Below are 18,085 nucleotides of genomic sequence, written 5' to 3'. Positions count from 1 at the left end.
AGTATTTCTTGAACTTGGTAGCACCATGTAGGATCATGCCAGTTGCATTATCCCAGTTTGTTCAATTTATGGCCAATAGAAAAACTGCTCCAGATTTTTGGCCTGTCTACCTGTCAGCCACTACCCTCAGGGTAGTCAGTAGGAGCAGCAAGTTTGGGTAACTCATTACTTGTAATCAAAGCTGTACCAAATTATCAGATTTTCTAAGTAGAATGGCACAGCAATTGTATTATGTGACTAGAATTTTATAAAGAATTACATACTTCTCTCATACTTGTACAATATCTGTGCATTTCTTCCATGCTGCTACTGCTAAGTCACTTCAGTTGTGTCTGACTCTGTGCGACCCCACAGATGGCAGCCCACCAGGCTCCTCCATCCCTGGGATTCTCCAGGCAAGAACACTGGAGTGGGTTGCCATTTCCTTCTCCAATGCATGAAAGTGAAAAGTCAAAGTGAAGTCACTCAGTCGTGCCCCACTCCTAGCAACCCCATGGACTGGAGCCTACCAGGCTCCTCTGCCCTTGGGATTTTCCAGGCAAGAGTACTGGAATGGGGTGCCATTGCCTTCTCCTAATTTCTTCCATACTTAGACCATATTTACATTACTTCAAAAAAATGTGTGTGTGGCCTACCCTGGATATTATGTAATGTAATTCACTACCTAGAAGCTCATTACATGTACTGTGTGTTCTCTGATGATTAGTTATGGGAAGAAAGTAAAATAAAATGAAAAGTGAAAGGGAATTGAGCATAAGCATCAGGAGAAAATTAGAGAATGACCAAGTTGAGTAGATGGTACATTCCACCAAGGACTTAATCATTGCTTTCCTAACTCTCATATGTTAGATCTATTTCATACCATTATTCTTGTTATAGTCTTTGTTGTTTTAAAATATTATCTTTGTGAAAATCATTTACATAATTATTGTAGCTGTGGTAAACTTAAAGATGTACTTTTTAAATATACTAAAATTATTTGGGTAATATAAAACATGAAAGTTTAGGGTTAGGGTTAGCATGAAGGGCAATTTTAAAACACTCGTAGCCAACCAAGAAAAAGAATTTTGGAAACTAAAATTTTAATATTTTCAAAATTAAAATAAACATTTCAATGCTTTTCAAAGTCTTAGTTTTTTCTTCAAGATTTACTTATGCAAAAGAAAAAAAACTCATATAAATCTATGATTTGATGCACTATCCCTATGAAGTAGATCTTACTTAACTCCTTTTGATAAAAAATACAGAACAGAGAAAGTTGAAGACTTATCTTAAATCTCACAAAATATGAAATAATCAGAATGGGATTTTAGGGTTTTAGGTTTTCCTTCCTGATTCATTATTGTGGGCCTTTACTGTGGTTCTTGTTTATGGAGAAATTGAAAAGTACACAGGTTTAGGGTCTTATGGAGTGTATTAATTTCTTTCGGACCATAGGAGATGCACGTTTCCAGTTTCTGTTATCGTGTTTGTTTAACGTTTCTCTGTGAATCAGCAAGGCTTGTTTTGTCTCGTCTTAGCCAAATCAAATGTGAACCCTGTACTTTTCCATTTGTGTTTGAAATTATAGTGAAAGTGCTCATATTATGTGTTTATTGAAGTGAAAACTTCTATGTGATTGTATAAATGCTTAATAGACTTGAAATAAAAGCTGTCAAATTCCAGAATATTTGGAAAGATTGCATGCCTCTTCCCTACCATGGATTTGTGGATCAGGGTTATGCCTCCAGCATACATGCAGAATTGTCATGGTTTCCAAATTCTATATAGTATCTTCTGTTCATATGGTATATTTTGGGGGAGGGCCAAATTTTTTAATTTAGTTCCACAGTAATGAATTTGTTAAGATTTTTAAGATTTCTCAATTACTGTTATGTAAGACATATGAGAAGCACTTCTTGAATAAATGGTATGTGGAAGTCAACAAGAAAAAAAGGTTATTTTATTATACTGTGACTGTGATTTCAATTTCCTTTTTATCTCTTTGTTTTTATTTTTTTATGAATTTTAGAGGGCTGCTGAAGTATCAAACTAATTTAGATACCCACCCTCCTGGCTGCATTAATCTTAATGGAACCCACTACCAGAATACTCATTTACCAGAGCATCTCTCAGAACATTTTCACGAATCTTTTCCTGGAGGATTTTCAAAGCCTGATGAACTTACCCAGAACACATTTGTGAAGATTTGTATGGAAGAGCCCAGGTTCCAAGCTAATTTTCCACAGGTAAGATTAGTCCTGTGTCTTTACTGATCTCTGCAAAGTCCATGTTCCTATAAAAAATTGATCAACATTGCATTTAAACATGTTTTTGAAGGTAATACAGTAGTTATTCCTCCAGAAGAGAAGGTTTCAGGCTGTTTCAGTAGCAAATTAGTATGTGTTATTACATAATAGCCAGCCTACTGTTCAATGAGATAGACCTATGATATTACAGAATATAGAAAATTCCTGTTTAACTCATCATATGATCTTTGCAAATTGTGGCACTGATGCTTGCCATAAGAAAGGTGGCAAAGATACGTTCCTTATGCATTGAGAAAAGTGGGTTGAATAAGAACAATAATAGTGAAAAACCTAGTATTACTAATAATAATTATTACAGTATAGTGTAATATTATGTATAATATTATGAACACTAAGCTGTAAAATAAATTTATTGAATGCTTAGTATCATCTGCTAGGGGCTGTGCTAAAATATACTGTATGCTTTTTTAATATTCACAATAACTCTTTGAAGCAATTACCATCATCCTTAATTTTCTGATGAGGAAATTATGGTATAATATTATTATGGTACAATATTATGTATAATATTATAAATACTGAGTTGTAAAATCAGTTTATTGAATGCTTGATATTATCTGCTTCAAAGTCAAGTCAAGTCGCTCAGTCGTGTCTGACTCTTTGCGACCCCATGGACTATAGCCCACCAGGCTTCTGCGTCCATGGGATTTTCCAGGCAAGAATACTGGAGTGGGTTGCCATTATCTGCTTGGGGCTGTGCTAAAATACATTATATGCATTTTTTTTAATATTCACAATAACTCTTTGAAGTAATTATTGTCAGCCTTAATTTTCTGATGAGGAAATTGTGGCTTAAATATGTAAATATACTCTGACCAACCTCTATAAACTAACATGTAGGAAAAGAAGAATACAAAACCAAATTACCTTGCTCTTACGAAACCTCTTCCCCAAATAGCCAACTAGTAGTTTGGTAAGAGTCATAATCTTCCCTTGTAGCCATGGGAGCTGCCCACGTGGATATTACACCCTGTATTCTGTGTCTGTACCAAATGAAAGTCGGGAAATAGTGAAATTGAATGTCTGTTTTAAGAAGAAAGGGGAGTCGAAAGATAGTGATTTGTAGATGCCTTTGGAATGAGTGTGTTAGTCTTGTTTTCTTATTAATAACAGTCCTCTAGATTTCTTTTAAGCTTTACAATCTTCAGAGCTTTTCTGGCTTCACACAATGGTTTATGTTAGGGAAGGCAGGTATTGTGAGTCCCATTTTACTTGTGTGATGCCCAAAGGCTAAGCAACTGTCCCAAAGTTGCAGAGGTTGTCCTGTGATGCTTACTCTGCACACAGTTCCTAACTGTTGGGTTGGCCAAAAAGTTCGTTTGGGTTTTTCTATAAGATGGGAATGCAAAAATCTGAATAAACTTTTTGGCCAACCCAATAAATGTGAGGAGCAGGCATGATTTGCATGGAAGGAAGAAGGACCTTCTGAAATAACTCTATAGATTAGGTTTTAAAAGGTGACCATGAAAATACATTTGGGTTGGGGGCCTCCAAGTTTTGAGGGAGATAAAGTGTGTAGTTGTAGGAGAAAGGTTGACCACACAGGCTATGCACTTATCCTGGGATCAGGGTTATGCCTCCAGCATACATGCAAAATTGTCATGGTTTCCAAATTCTAAATAGTATCTTCTGTTCATATCATATTATGTAAAAGTAAATTGTGAACAACACATGTGGTATGCCCATGCTTAAAAATATGTGCATACATATTTTACATTGGTTATACATTTTGTATATGTATATTATGCATGCATATTGTGTGCATTAAAAATACCTAGGGTTCTCATTTTTTTAAACAAATATTGGACTGGTACATTTTTTACTAAAATACTCCAGATTTACTTGAGCTTTTACTTCTCTTTCTTCTTCCTTTAGAGAAAGATATTGTATATATACAACATATATTCTTGTGGGCCCAGAAGGATATATGAAACAATAAACCACCTGTTAATGGTAGTTATACCCTTGATAGTGGCAAGATAATTTGGTTTTGTATTCTTTTTCTCCTACATGTTAGTTTATAGAGGTTGGTCAGAGTATATTTACATATTTAAGCCACAATTTCCTCATCAGAAAATTAAGGCTGACAATAATTGCTTCAAAGAGTTATTGTGAATATTAAAAAAATGCATGTATTTTAGCACAGCCCCAAGCAGATAATATCAAGCATTCAATAAACTGATTTTACAACTCAGTATTTATAATATTATAGGATAGGGTAGGGTCCTGACATTACTTTCCCTTCTATTTTATACTTTACTCTTGTTTCAGTAAGTTGCAGTGAGCATCTGTTGCTTTTTACTCATTTTTCTTTACACTTTGTTATTTCAAATACAGATTAAATTATCATTGCTGTATTATTACTGTAATGTGTCAAATAAGCAGTGAGGCAGGATATAAAGAGTCCTATAACACAAGTATTTCTTAAAGTGTATTTCAAAAATTCTCCATTAGACCTGGCTTTGGATTTCTGGACCTTTGTGCCTATATTGTGCTGAAAGGCTTTACAGGTGTATCCGGAGCAACAAGCCAGTCACCATCATCTCAGTCACAAGTCATCCGTCAGATGTCGTGGAAATCCGAATGGTCAAAGAAAATTTTAAAGCAAGACCTGGCCAGGTGAGTCAGTGTCCAGCAACTTTTAAAATACCGTTATTCTGTTTTTTCAAAATTAGCATTATTAAGATATTTGAACTTCTTTCTTGGTCATTTAAAAGTTGTTTGTTGTTTTTTAGTATATTATTCTACATTGTCCCAGTGTGTCTGCATTAGAAAACCATCCATTTACTCTCACAATGGTAAGAAACTTGTTTTTGGATTTTCTAATGTTTCGAATGAAATGCATCTTTCTCTTTGTGCGTGTATGCACTCCACCTCATTCTAAAAATCATTCAAGGCTGTCACAATATTCTTAATGTTTAAGTAAACCATCTTTTTACAAGAAATATAATTACCTAGACAGAAACTTCGTAACCATTAATTATTTTCTTAAAATTTAAACTTCAGGAAATATTATGTTTAATTTATAAAATATTTTTGATTCAAAATGCAGAAAATTTCCTGAATATTTAGACTCTTCTTTTTATAAAATATGTACCAAATTATAAAATGTGCATGATTTTCTTTAGAGAAATTAAATTTAAGGAACTAGAATACTGTGGGTTGAGATGGAAGCATAAGAAAATGTTTAGAAAAGAAAAAGCTCAGTGTAATTGGCATCTAGGCTGTGTATGGAGAAGGAAAAGGAAAATCAAGTCAGAAAAATAAAATAGAGCAAATAATGCGGGGAAATCTAGCTAAATCATGGTATCATCAAATATTGTTAGCCCATTTCCTAATATTATTTTTTGCCTTATACAAATGGCATGAGCCCATTATGAAAAAAGTAAATAATTCAGAAGCATATAGGATCACATCATAACTTTTCCTCATTACCCCTCTCCCAAGTCCTGTTCTTGAGTTTGACAAAGTCTTACAGATATTTTCTTACATTCTTTGGCATATATGGGTGTCTGCCATTCATTTGCTGGATCCTTTGTTTTAAAGTTTTCTTTTTTCACTCACCAATAGATCATGGACAACTTTCCATGTTATGTATTTGTAAATGCCTCATTATTTTTAATCACTGTATGTCACAGTAGAAACACAATGTAATTTATTTAATATTTTCCATTGATGATGGAGGTTAGGATTTTATTCAGTTTCTAACAAAAGTAACTGAGACAGGGACCACATGTTTACATGTTAGAATTGAACAAATTATGGGGGGAGGTCCAGGAAAACAGCGTGTTGACGTGCTAAAGTTTAGAGATGGAGTTCTGCTGGAATTGGCTGTGCTGTCTGCAGGTCACTTCAATCGTGTCCAACTCTTTGTGACCCCATGGACTGTAGCCCTCCAGGCCCCTCTGTCCATGGGATTTTCCAGGCAAGAATACTGGAGTGGGTTACCATGCCCTATCCAGGAGATCTACCCGACCCAGGATAGAACCTGTGTCTCTTATGTCTCCTGCATTGGCAGACAGTTCTTAATCACTAGCATGATCTGGAAAGCTCCTATTGGAACCGCTGTTAAATGTAATGTATTATTCAAGTTGAAAACTTGGAAACCTTGGCCAAGTTACTTCATCTTTTTTGTACATTCATTTCTTAGTGTAATATTATTATAAAAACAGTAGCTATTCACACACACCTTATGAGTTCAGATGAACTACTACAAATAAAGCACATAGAACACAATCTGAAATGTGAAAATTATCAAGCATGTCAATTTATGTTAGCAAGTCTTATAATTTTTATTTGCAGTTTGAATTTGCCCCTTGAGAGCATGTAATTGTGAAGATGGCTAGGCCAGAAATATTTGTATTTAAGGAATAACACAAACCAAGAGAAAGTGTCAAATGTTTAAAGAAAAAGCAGGAGTTATTTATCTAATCCCTTATGATTATGCAGTGGAGATGAAGAGTAGACTCAAGGGATTAGATGTGGTAGACAGCGTCTGAAGAACTGTGCATGGAAGTTCATACTATTGAACAGGAACCAGTGACTAAAACCATCCCAAAGAAAAAGAAATGCAAAAAGACAAAGTGGTTGTCTGAGGAGGCTTAACAAATAGCTGAGGAAAGAAGAGAAGTGAAAGGCAAGGAAGTAAAGGAAAAGTATACCAAACTGAAAACAGAGTCCCAGAGAATAGAAGGAGAGATAAGAAAGCCTTCTTACATGAACAAAGAAATAGAGGAAAACAACAGAATGGGAAAGACTTTCTCTTTTAGAGATCTCTTCTAGAAAACTAGAGATATCAAGGGAACATTTCATGCAAGGATGGGCATGATAAAGGACAGAAATGATAAGGACCTAACAGAAGCAAAAGGTATTAAGCAGAGGTAGCAAGAGTACACAGGAGAACTATACAGAAAGGTCTTAATGACCTGGATAACCATGATGGTGTGATCACTCACCTAGAACCTTACATCCTGCAGTGTGAAGGCAAGTGGACCTTAGGAAGCATTACTGTGCATGAAGCTAGTGGAAGTAATAGAATTCTAGATGAGCTATTTGAAATCCTAAAAGATGATGCTGTTAAAGTGCTGCACTCGATATGTCAGCAAATGTGGAAAACTCACCAGTGGCCACAGGACTGGAAAAGGTCAGTTTTCATTCCAGTTCTAAAGAAGAGCACTGCCAAAGAATGTTAAAACTATCATACTATACTCTATCAATTACCAAATTGTGTTCAAGGACAGAAGAGCCTGGAGGGCTACAGTCCATAGGTCCACAAAGAATTGGACAAGACTGAGCAATTGATGCTTTCACTTTCTTTCAGCAAGGTAAAGCTCAAAATCCTTGAAGCTAGTCTTAGCAGCATGTGAACTGAGAACTTGCTGGTGTACAAGCTGAGTTTAGAAAAGGCAGAGGAACCAGAGTCAAATTGTAAACATTTTTTGGATCACAGAGAAAGGAAAGGAGTTCCAGAAAAAATCTACTTCTGCTTCATTGACAATAGCCTCTGACTGTGTGGATCAGTTAAAACTGAAAAATTTTTAAAGAGATGGGAATGCCAGACCAACTTACCTGTCTCCTAAAAAAACCTGTATTCAGGTCAAGAAGCAGCAGTTAGAACAGAACATGGAACAACAGACTAGTTCCAAGTTGGGAAAGAGTACATCAAGACTGTATATTGTCATCCTGTTTATTTAACTTATATTCAGAGTACATCATGAAAAAAACTGGACTGGATGAATCACACGCTGGAATCAAGATAGTTGGGAGAAATATCAACAACCTCAGATATGATACCACTCTAATGGTAGAAAATGAAGAGGAATTAAGAGCCCCTTGATGAGGGTGAAACAGGAGAGTTGGCTTAAAATTCAGCATTTAAAAAATGAAGATCATGGCATCTGGTCCCATCACTTCATGGCAAGTAGAAGGGGGAAAAGTAAAAACAGTGACAGATTTTCTTTTGTTGATCTCCAGAATCATTGCCAATTGTGACTGCACCCATAAAATTGAAAAGACACTTTCTCTTTGGAAGCAAAGCTATGACAAACCTAGACAGCATATTAAAAAGCAGAGACATCACATTACTGACAAAGGTCCACATAGTCAAAGCTTTGGTTTTTCCAGTAGACATGTATGGATGTGAGAGTTGGACCATATAGAAGACTGAGCACTGAAGAATTGATGCCTTCAAACTGTGGTGCTAGAAAAGACTCTTGAGAGTCCCATGGACAGCAGGGAGATCAAACCAGTCCATCCTAAAGGAAATCAGTCCTGAATATTCATTGGAATATTCATTCAGCTGAAGCTGAAACTTCAATACTTTGGCCACTTGTTGCGAAGAACTGACTCAATGGAAAAGACCCCAATACTGGGAAATATTAAAGGTGGGAGGAGAAGAGGGTGGCAGAGGATGAGATGTTAGGTAGCACCACCAACTCAATGGATATGAATTTGAGCAAACTCTGGGAGATAGTGAAGGATGAGGAAGCCTTGAAATCCCAAGGTGTAGAAATATGACTAAAAGGTTCAAAGTTTTATTGTTATAGTTCAGCTGCTCAGTCCTGTCCGACTCTTTCTGACCCCATGGACTAGAGCTTGCCAGGCTCTTCTATCCATGGGATTTCCCAGACAAGAATATTGGAGTGGGTTACCATTTCCTTCTCCATCAGAGTGTGTTGGATGAGGCAAAAAGGGTGGATGCCTGGGATTCTGTATCCATCATAGTTTTTCTTCTCTCTTACTTTCTTCAATTAAGACAAGATTTTTCCTTATTCTTTCTGCTGCTTCTAGGACATTTCTTTGGTTCTCTTAAACGAACGTGGTTCTCTGAAGATTCCCTAAGAAAAACAAGGGGAAAAGGACCTAAAATAGTTTGGAAAATAGTGCTTACAAAAATCACTTAAAAATTCACAATGTCTTTTACCCCATTAATGGTTTATCAAACATTCTTTAACAAATAGTGCCATTAAATTTTACTCATCCATTTTTTAAACCCATTTTTACTTTCTCACTCTAAGTTCTTTGTCTAAACTAATCTCTTTGCCCTGGGAACCAATTATTGTGTCTTCCATTTATTCACACCCCAAATACCACACATTCTCTTGACCTTTTCCTCTTATAAGACACTGCATATTCTCTTCAGCAATTAGTGCCATTAAATTACTTGTTTAATGCCTGTTTCTCAGATGCTAAAGAATCTGCCTGCAAGGCAGGAGAACCAAATTCAATCCCTGGGTTAGGAAGATCCCCTGGAGAAGGGCGTGGGAACCAACAACAATATTCTTGCCTGGAGAATCCCTCAGACAGAGGACCCTGGCAAGCTACTGTCCATGGGGTAGCAAAGGATTGGACACAACTGAATGACTAACATTTCCTCCTAGACCATAAGATTCAGGAGCCCTTTGAAGGATACATTCATAGTTCAGTGTCTGGTACACAGAGTAACACAATATATATCTGTTGAAAGAGTAAAAAACACTTAATATATAGTCAGTGTTTGGGACTTACCTTGAGAAATATTTAAAAGATGGATTATCTTTTCCTCCCATCTCTTACTTGAAAGATAAAGGCAGAGAAAAGAAAAAGAGGAATTAAGGAGAAACATATTGAAAAGCAGAGACATTACTTTGCCAACAAAGGTCCGTCTAGTCAAGGCTATGGTTTTTCCTGTGGTCATGTATGGATGTGAGAGTTGGACTGTGAAGAAAGCTGAGCGCTGAAGAATTGATGCTTTTGAACTGTGGTTTTGGAGAAGACTCTTGAGAGTCCCTTGGACTGCAAGGAGATCCAACCAGTCCATTCTGAAGGAGATCAGCCCTGGGTATTCCTGGAAGGAATGATGCTAAAGCTGAAACTCCAGTACTTTGGCCACCTCATGCGAAGAGTTGACTCATTGGAAAAGACTCTGAAGCTGGAAGGGATTGGGGGCAGGAGGAGAAGGGGACGACGGAGGATGAGATGGCTGGATGGCATCACTGACTTGATGGACGTGAGTCTCAGTGAACTCTGGGAGTTGGTGATGGACAGGAGGCCTGGCATGCTGCGATTCATGGGGTCTCAAAGAGTCGGACACGACTGAGCGACTGAACTGAACTGAACTCAAGGATAAGCAAGAAATGCTTTGGCTGACATGACTGTCAGTCAAAGAGCCAGCTTCCAGTCAGATTCTGAGTCTAATCTTTAAGGTCATCATGACTATCTTTAGCTACGAAAAGGAGCGGGAAATGTACTTGTGACAAAGTTGGCTGGGGAAGAACCACCAAAGTCAAGTGCAAACAGTTTCCTGAGAATGTCTGGTCAGAGCCAGCACGTCATTTTTCACTTCTACTGCCCCATTCTCAGGGCTACCAATGGAAAATTACTTGTTCCTAATTTCTGTTGGTAATTTGACATTTTGAACTGTGGTGCTGGAGAAGACTTTTGAGAGTCCCTTGGACAGCAAGGAGATCAAACCGGTCAGCCCTAAAGGAAATCAAACTTGAATATTCACTGGAAAGACTGATGCTAAAGGCAGAGCTCCAATACTTTGGCCACCTGATGAAACGAGCTGACTCACTGGAAAAGACCCTGATGCTTGGAAAGACTGAAGGCAGGAGAAGGGGGCGACAGAGGATGAGAAGGTTGGATGGCATACCAACTCAGTGAACATCACTTTGAGCAAACTCCAGGAGATGCTGAACGACAGGGAAGCCTGGTGTGCTGCAGTCCACGGGGTCACAAAGAATTGGACATGACTGAGCGACTGAGCAACATTTGCCAAATGCTCTCAGTATTTTTAGGTTTGCCTTGCAACCTGTAGGTCAAAATAGATCTTGTCTTTGCAAGTGTATGTTTTATATTCACATCCATCCTTATTTTAAACATGGGTTTTTTTCATATGTTTTGATTATGCCTTATTAAACATCAATGTAAGGTTTGATTGTTTTAAAAATAATTATATCTCATAGATATTTTAAATTGCAACAATACTTGGCTTCCCAAAAGAATTTTCAAGGCAAAGGAAGATTCTTTTCATCAGACCATCTGTGTACGATGCATTTTGTGTAGGCTTAGGAAACGACTTGTAGCCCTCCCAGATTTGGGGTTTTGCTAGCTGGCTCACTCATACCATCCCCTAAGGGAGTTTCTGTTTTCATAAAAAAGAAAAGTGGTGAATCGTCTTGCTGCCTGGAGATGAATTTGAGTAAAGCAAAAACATTTCTGGGCTAAATGTTACATTATGCTATTATGTTAATTTACTGTCTTTTCCTGCCATTTCCTTCTTTTGTACAATTACTTCTGTTTGGCACTTACATGTAAAATGAATGCTTTTCAAGCATTTTCACTGGCTAGTTCCTTTATGGGTTCCTTTGAAATAAAACAAAGCAAAACAAAGGGACTTCTCGTATGCCAAACCCCACTAAAATTTTATACACATCTTGTCTTTGTCAAGGATAACAGTACCTACTAATTAAATGCCTAAGAGGTTCCTTCTTAAACTTTGAAAATATTACATTATTTAATTCTTCTACAATTTCAAAGATGTGTATTATTAACTCTTATGATGCAGAAAATAATGTGACTCGAAGATATCAAATAACATAATTGATTAGTGACACAGGCAAGACAGAAACACAGACCTGCCTGTCTGAAAGGTGTTGTCAGCTATTCCACCCTGGCTGGCTCCTGCCTCACTCCTGACCATGTTTAGTGCATTCCTATTTCTAAAATCCTGTGGCTTTAGGACATACATGTTGCAGTCAAGAAAAAATAATTATTGTTTTAAAGAGAAATTTACTGAAACTATAAAAATGTATTTTCAGGAGAAATATGCAATTGAAAGTTTTATATTGTCTACACTACTCAGCTCTTCTAATATTGTGGAAAGTTGAAAGTCAAGTAAATTCCCCTGCTAGAAAAGTCTAATACTTACTTTAATATAGTGTACCAATATAAGGAAAATTTAAATATATAAAATATACATTGGTCACAAATTCAAGTTGCTTGAATTTCATCTAATTTTTAAAATGGAGATTCAGTTCAGTTCAGTTTAGTTGCTCAGTCATGTTCAACTCTTAGCGACCCCACGGATTGCAGCATGCAGGCCTCCCTGTCCATCACCAACTCCTGGAATGTACTCAGACTCATGTCCATTGTGTCGGTGATGCCATCAAACAGTCTCATCCTCTGACATCCTCTTCTCCTCCTGCCTTCAATCTTTCCCAGCATCAGGGTCTTTTCCAGTGTGTCAGTTCTTCATATCAAGTGGCCAAAGTATTGGAGTTTCAGCTTCAACATTGGTAGTTCCAATGAATGTTTGGGACTGATTTCCTTTAGGATGGACTGGTTGGATCTCCTTGCAGTCCAAGGAACTCTCAAGAGTCTTCTCCAACACCACAGTTTAAAAGCATCAATCCTTTGGCACTCTCTTTATAGTTAAACTCCCCCATCCATAAATGACTACTGGAAAAACCATAGCTTTGACTAGATGGATCTTTGTTGGCAAAGTAATGTCTCTGCTTTTTAATATGTTGTCTAGGTTGGTGGTAGTTTTTCTTGCAAGGAGCAAGTGTCTTTTAATTTCATGTCTGCAGTCACACAATCTGCAGTGATTTTGGAGCCCCCAAAATAAAGTCTGTCACTGTTTCCATTGTTTCTCCTTCTATTTGCCATAAAGTGATGGGACCAGATGCCATGATCTTAGTTTTCTGAATGTTGAGTTTTAAGCCAAGTTTTTCACTCTCCTCTTGTACTTTCATTAAGAGACTCTTTAGTTCTTCTTCACTTTCTGCCATAAGGGTGGTGTCATCTGCTAAAAGCTTGGTGTCATCTGCCTATCTGAGGTTACTGATATTTTTCCCGGCAATCTTGATTCCAGCTTGCGCTTCTTCAGCCTGGAATTTCTCATGATGTACTTTGCATATAAGTTAAATAAGCCCGGTGACAGTAGACAGCCTTGACGTACTCCTTTCCCAATTTGGAACAGTCTATTGTTCCATATCCAGTTCTAACTGTTGCTTCTCTACCTGCATGCAGATTTCTGAGGAGCCAGGACAGGTGGTCTGGTTTTCTCATCTCTTTAAGAATTTTCCACAGTTTTTTGTGATCCACACAGTCAAAGGCTTTGGCATAGTCAATAAAGCAAAAGTATATGTTTTCCTGAAACTCTCTTGCTTTTTCAATGATCAGCGGATGTTGAAATTTGATCTCTGGTTCCTCTGCATTTTCTAAATCTAGCTTGAACATCTGGAAGTTCATGGTTCACGTATTGCTGAAGCCTGGATTGGAGAATTTTGAGCATTACTTTACTAGCATGTGAGATGAGTGCAATTGTGCGGTAGTGTGAGCATTCTTTGGCATTGCCTTTCTTTGGAATTGGAATGAAAACTGACCTTTTCCAGTCCTGTGGCCACTGTTGAGTTTTCCAAATTTGTTGGCATATTGAGTGCAGCACTTTCACAGCATCATCTTTCAGGATCTGAAATAGCTCAACTGGAATTCCATCACCTCCACTAGCTTTGTTCGTAGTGATGCTTTCTAAGGCCCACTTGACTTCACATTCCAGGATGTCTGGCTCTAGGTCAGTGATCACACCATCGTGATTATCTGGGCCATGAAGATCTTTTTTGTACAGTTTTTCTTTGTATTCTTGCCACCTCTTCTTAACATCTTCTGGTTTTGTTAGGTCCTACTATTTTTGTCCTTTATTGTGCTCATCTTTGCATGAAGTGTTCCCTTGGTATCTCTAATTTCCCTGAAGAGATCTCTAGTCTTTCCCATTCTATTGTTTTCCTCTATTTCTTTGCATTGATTGCTGAGGAAGGCTTTCTTATCTCTCCTTGCTATTCTTTGAAACTCTGCATTCTAATGGGTATATCTTTCTTTTCTCCTTTGCCTTTTGCTTCTCTTCTTTTCTCAGCTATTTGTAAGGCCTCCTCAGAGAACCGTTTTACCTTTTTGCATTTCTTTTTCTTGGGGATGGTTTTGATCACTGCCTCCTGTACAATGTCACCAACCTCCATCCATAGTTCTTCAAGCACTCTGTCTATCAGATCTAATCCCTTGAATCTGTTTGTCACTTCTGCTATATAATCATAAGGGATTTTTTTAGGTCATGCCTGAATGGTCTAGTAGTTTTCCCTACTTTCTTCAATTTAAGTCTGAATTTGGCAATAAGGAGTTCATGATCTGAGCCACAGTCAGCTCCCATTCTTGTTTTTGCTGACTGTATAGAGCTTCTCCATCTTTGGCTGCAAAGAATAAAATCATTCTGATTTGAGCATTGACCATCTGGTGATATCCATGTGTAGAGTCTTCTCTTGTGTTGTTGGAAGAGAGTGTTTGCTATTACCAGCGTGTTCTCTTGGCAAAACTCTGTTAGCCTTTGACCTGCTTCGTTTTGTACTCCAAGGCCAAATTTTCGTGTTACTCTAGGTAACTCTTGGCTTCATACTTTTGCATTCTAATCCCCTATGATGAAGAGGACATCTTTTTTGGGTGTTAATTCTAGAAGGTTTTGTAGGTCTTCATAGAAATGGAGATTATGCTTTTACAACTGAAAATGGAAAAAGTTGGTGCAAAGATAAGGTACAGAAGCACTGTAGTATTTTTCATAATTTCAGTCAAAATAAAGCTAAGTTTTGAGCACTGGTTTAATAGAAACCCAAAGACTGGAGTTTTCATTACTTAGAGTGCTTCATCATTTCTTATACTTGACATTGACTTTGCTACATAAAGAAGGCATGCTAATTTGATGGGTCTTTTCAGAATGTTGTGATTGTTTTTTGCTATAGCACTTGCCTTCTCTCAGGGTACAACCAGCAGGCACATGTTTGGTGACTAAAGTTGATGGAGATCAGAGGGTGTTGTGTAGACCATAGATTTTGGAATCCTGAACAACTTGGATTAGATCCACCACTTACTAGTACTATGATCTTGGGCAAGATAATTAACACACGTATCCTCTGTTTACTTCTTTATAAAACATGGATAATAATAATAACTGGAACTCAGCATTCAAAAACTAAGATCATGGCATCTAGTCACATCACTTCTTGGCAAATAAATGGGGAAACAATGGAAATAGTGACAGACTTTATTTTCTTGGGCTCCAAAATTACTGCAGACGGTGACTACAGCCAAGAAATTAGAAGACGCTTGCTCCTTGGAAGAAAAGCTATGACAAACCTAGACAGCATATTAAAAAGCACAGACATTACTTTACCAATAAAGGTCTGTCTAGTCAAAACTATGGTTTTTCCAGTAGTCATTTTTGGATGTGAGAGTTGGACCAAAAAAGAAGGCTGAGCTCCAAAGAATTGATGCTTTGAACTGTGGTGTTGGAGAAGACTCTTGAGAGTCCTTTGGACTGCTCCAAGATCCAACCAGTCCATCCTGAAGGAAATAAGTCCTGAGTATTCATTGAAAGGACTGATGCTGAAGCTGAAACTCCAAGACTTTGGCCACCTAATGCGAAGAGCTGACTCATTTGAAGAGATCCTGATGCTTGGAAAGATTGAAAGTGGGAGGAGAAGGGGACAAAAGAGGATGAGATGGTTGGATGACATCACCGACTCAATAGACATGACTATGAGCAAACTCTGGGAGATAGTGAATGACAGGAGAAGCCTGTTCTGCTGCAGTTCATGGGGTCTCAAAGAGTTGGACATGACTGAGTGACTGAACAATAATGTAGCTCTGCATATGAATTTAAAAGATATCAGATCAGATCAGATCAGTCGCTCAGTCGTGTCCGACTCTTTGCGACCCCATGAATTGCAACACGCCAGGCCTCCTAAAAGATATAACCAAGTGCTAAGTGTGGTGCTTGGTACACAGTAAGTGCTAAGTCAGTTAGAAATTGTTATGATTTTTTTTTCTGATAATGACTGACCAATCAAAATGGAATTAAACTGAATTTTTTTTTTTTTGCTTCTTTCTCCATCATGAAATAACTGATCGAGCTGTGATCACAGAGTGGTTTAGAAACGGTCATTTGAAGGACTGGTGGTGCCTCTTGTGGTTTACTAGCCCTTAGGATTGGATGTTTCAGGTTGGGCTTCCAGAAAAACAGATTGAGAGTAGAGATTCGCATGCCAGAAATTTGTCAGGGAGTGTGCTTAGATCAAGAGCTTCCTAGGTGGCGTTAGTAGTAAAGATCCTGCCTGGCAATGCAGGAGGCATAAGACAAATGGGTTCTATCCTTGGGTCAGGAAGACTCTCTGAAGGAGGGCATGCCAAGCCACTCCAGTATTCTTGCCTGGAAAATCCCATGAACAGAGGAGTCTGTTGGGCTACAATCCTTGGGGTTGCAAAGATTTGGACATGACTTGGGTGACTTAGTGTGCCCGCACACACAGGCACAGGTCCATATGTGGTAAGGAGTGAGGGACAGATGAGGCAAGATAAAAGTTCAACTGTGATGTAGATGTGACAGAGGCCTCAGCAGGTCACACAGGAGCTCTGGGAGGAAAATGATAGTCCTGAACTGTCCTTCCTTGAAGTCAGGAGGACAAATCCTTATACTCCCAAATTACAGTCCTTGGATTTGATGCTTAGACATGGGTGGAGAAGCTTTCTGCTGTGAATGGTGATTCCTCGGGAGAGTCTCAGAAGTGAACTCAGCAGGCAACACTTTTTAGCAGCTAGGAGATAGGGGAGATGAGAGTTTTAATGCTGAAAACTGGCCAAAGGGAGGAGGGAGGAGGACCTGAACAGTTTCCACTATACATGACAGTTAGATGTTGTTGTTGTTCAAGTACCAAGTCTGTACCACTCTCTGCAACCCCATGAACTGCAGCACGTCAGGCCTCCCCATCCCTCACCATCTCTCAGGGTTTGCCCATGCCCATTTCCATTGAGTCGGTGATGCCATTCAACCACCTCATCCTCCGTCACTCTCTTCTCCTCTGCCTTCAGTCTTTCCCTGTGTGAGGGTCTTATCCAATGAATTGGATAAGTATTGGAGCAATGCAGGAGACCCGCATTTGATCCCTGGGTTGGGAAGATCCTCTGAAGAAGGAAATGGCAACCCACTTCAGTATTCTTGTCTGGAGAATTCCATGGACAGAGGAGCCCGGCGGGCTACAGTCCATAGGGTCACAAAGAGTTAGACACACCTGAGTGACTAGCAGATAGATATATTTAAATTTATGTATGTATATGTGTTTTTATGTTTTTATAACTATAAATATGTAAAAGATGTATTAAAATATACCTTTTGTGAGATAATTCTATTTTCAAAAGTTAAACTTGAGACACATATAAATTCTAGTTTATCGAAAGTTCTTGAACTTTAAAAATGTGTAGTCCAAACAGCAGATTTACTTGTTTCTTTGGCTGCTGTGGGGGAAGGAGGTACCTAAAGCATAAATTATTTAAAGGATCAAAGAAACCAAAGTAACACAGTTGATGACAAAGTTGAAGTCAAAATTCAAGTTTTCTGGTTCTTCTCCATCTTTCAGTCTTTATTGGCTTAAAATCTTGGGTAGAATTCTCATTTTATTTTTGACCAAGTAGTTGATCTCTTAAGTGTTTTCTAGCTGTTCTCTGTAATTACCAAAGTTGGGATTCTCTACCAAAACAAATGCATTAAGGAATGCTCTCATCTAATTTGAAGCATAAATCAGAGATAGTTTTAAAAAAGCCAAAACTTAAGAAAGCATGAAACCTATTGCTTACTACTGAGTGTAGTATCTCTTAGTATTTAACTGAGGTAGATATTAATTATTATTTTATGTGAATTTCAAATAATACAGAACATGATTTTTATAGTAGTAATTGATTAAAGTTTTCATAAT

The 18,085-nt window shown here is 37.9% G+C and overlaps 1 protein-coding gene across 12 annotated transcripts in view; it reads left to right on the top strand.

The window, feature by feature from the left end:
- The window catches only part of NOX4 (NADPH oxidase 4), a 183,390-nt gene that overhangs the window by 74,360 nt on the left and 90,945 nt on the right, over positions 1-18,085 (top strand). For 10 of the 12 annotated variants that reach the window (XR_015157409.1, XR_015157410.1, XM_086383221.1 and 7 more), the window contains 3 exons: positions 2,012-2,228; positions 4,764-4,928; positions 5,045-5,107. Coding sequence is in view for 8 of the 12 variants with exons in the window: in XM_086383221.1 (XP_086239347.1) it covers positions 2,012-2,228; positions 4,764-4,928; positions 5,045-5,107 (445 nt within the window). In the remaining 4 variants the exon portion in view is untranslated. The remainder of the gene's footprint in view (positions 1-2,011; positions 2,229-4,763; positions 4,929-5,044; positions 5,108-18,085) is intronic. The other 2 variants (XR_015157412.1, XR_015157411.1) reach the window with 1 other exon arrangement.

This window comes from Bos grunniens, chromosome 29 (assembly GCF_055505025.1).
Source record: "Bos grunniens cultivar Pamir isolate PY7600 chromosome 29, Bosgru_T2T1.0, whole genome shotgun sequence".
Lineage (NCBI taxonomy): Eukaryota > Metazoa > Chordata > Mammalia > Artiodactyla > Bovidae > Bos > Bos grunniens.
Note: the sequence above shows the minus strand (reverse complement) of the source record. Positions and strands in the feature narration are given on the sequence as shown.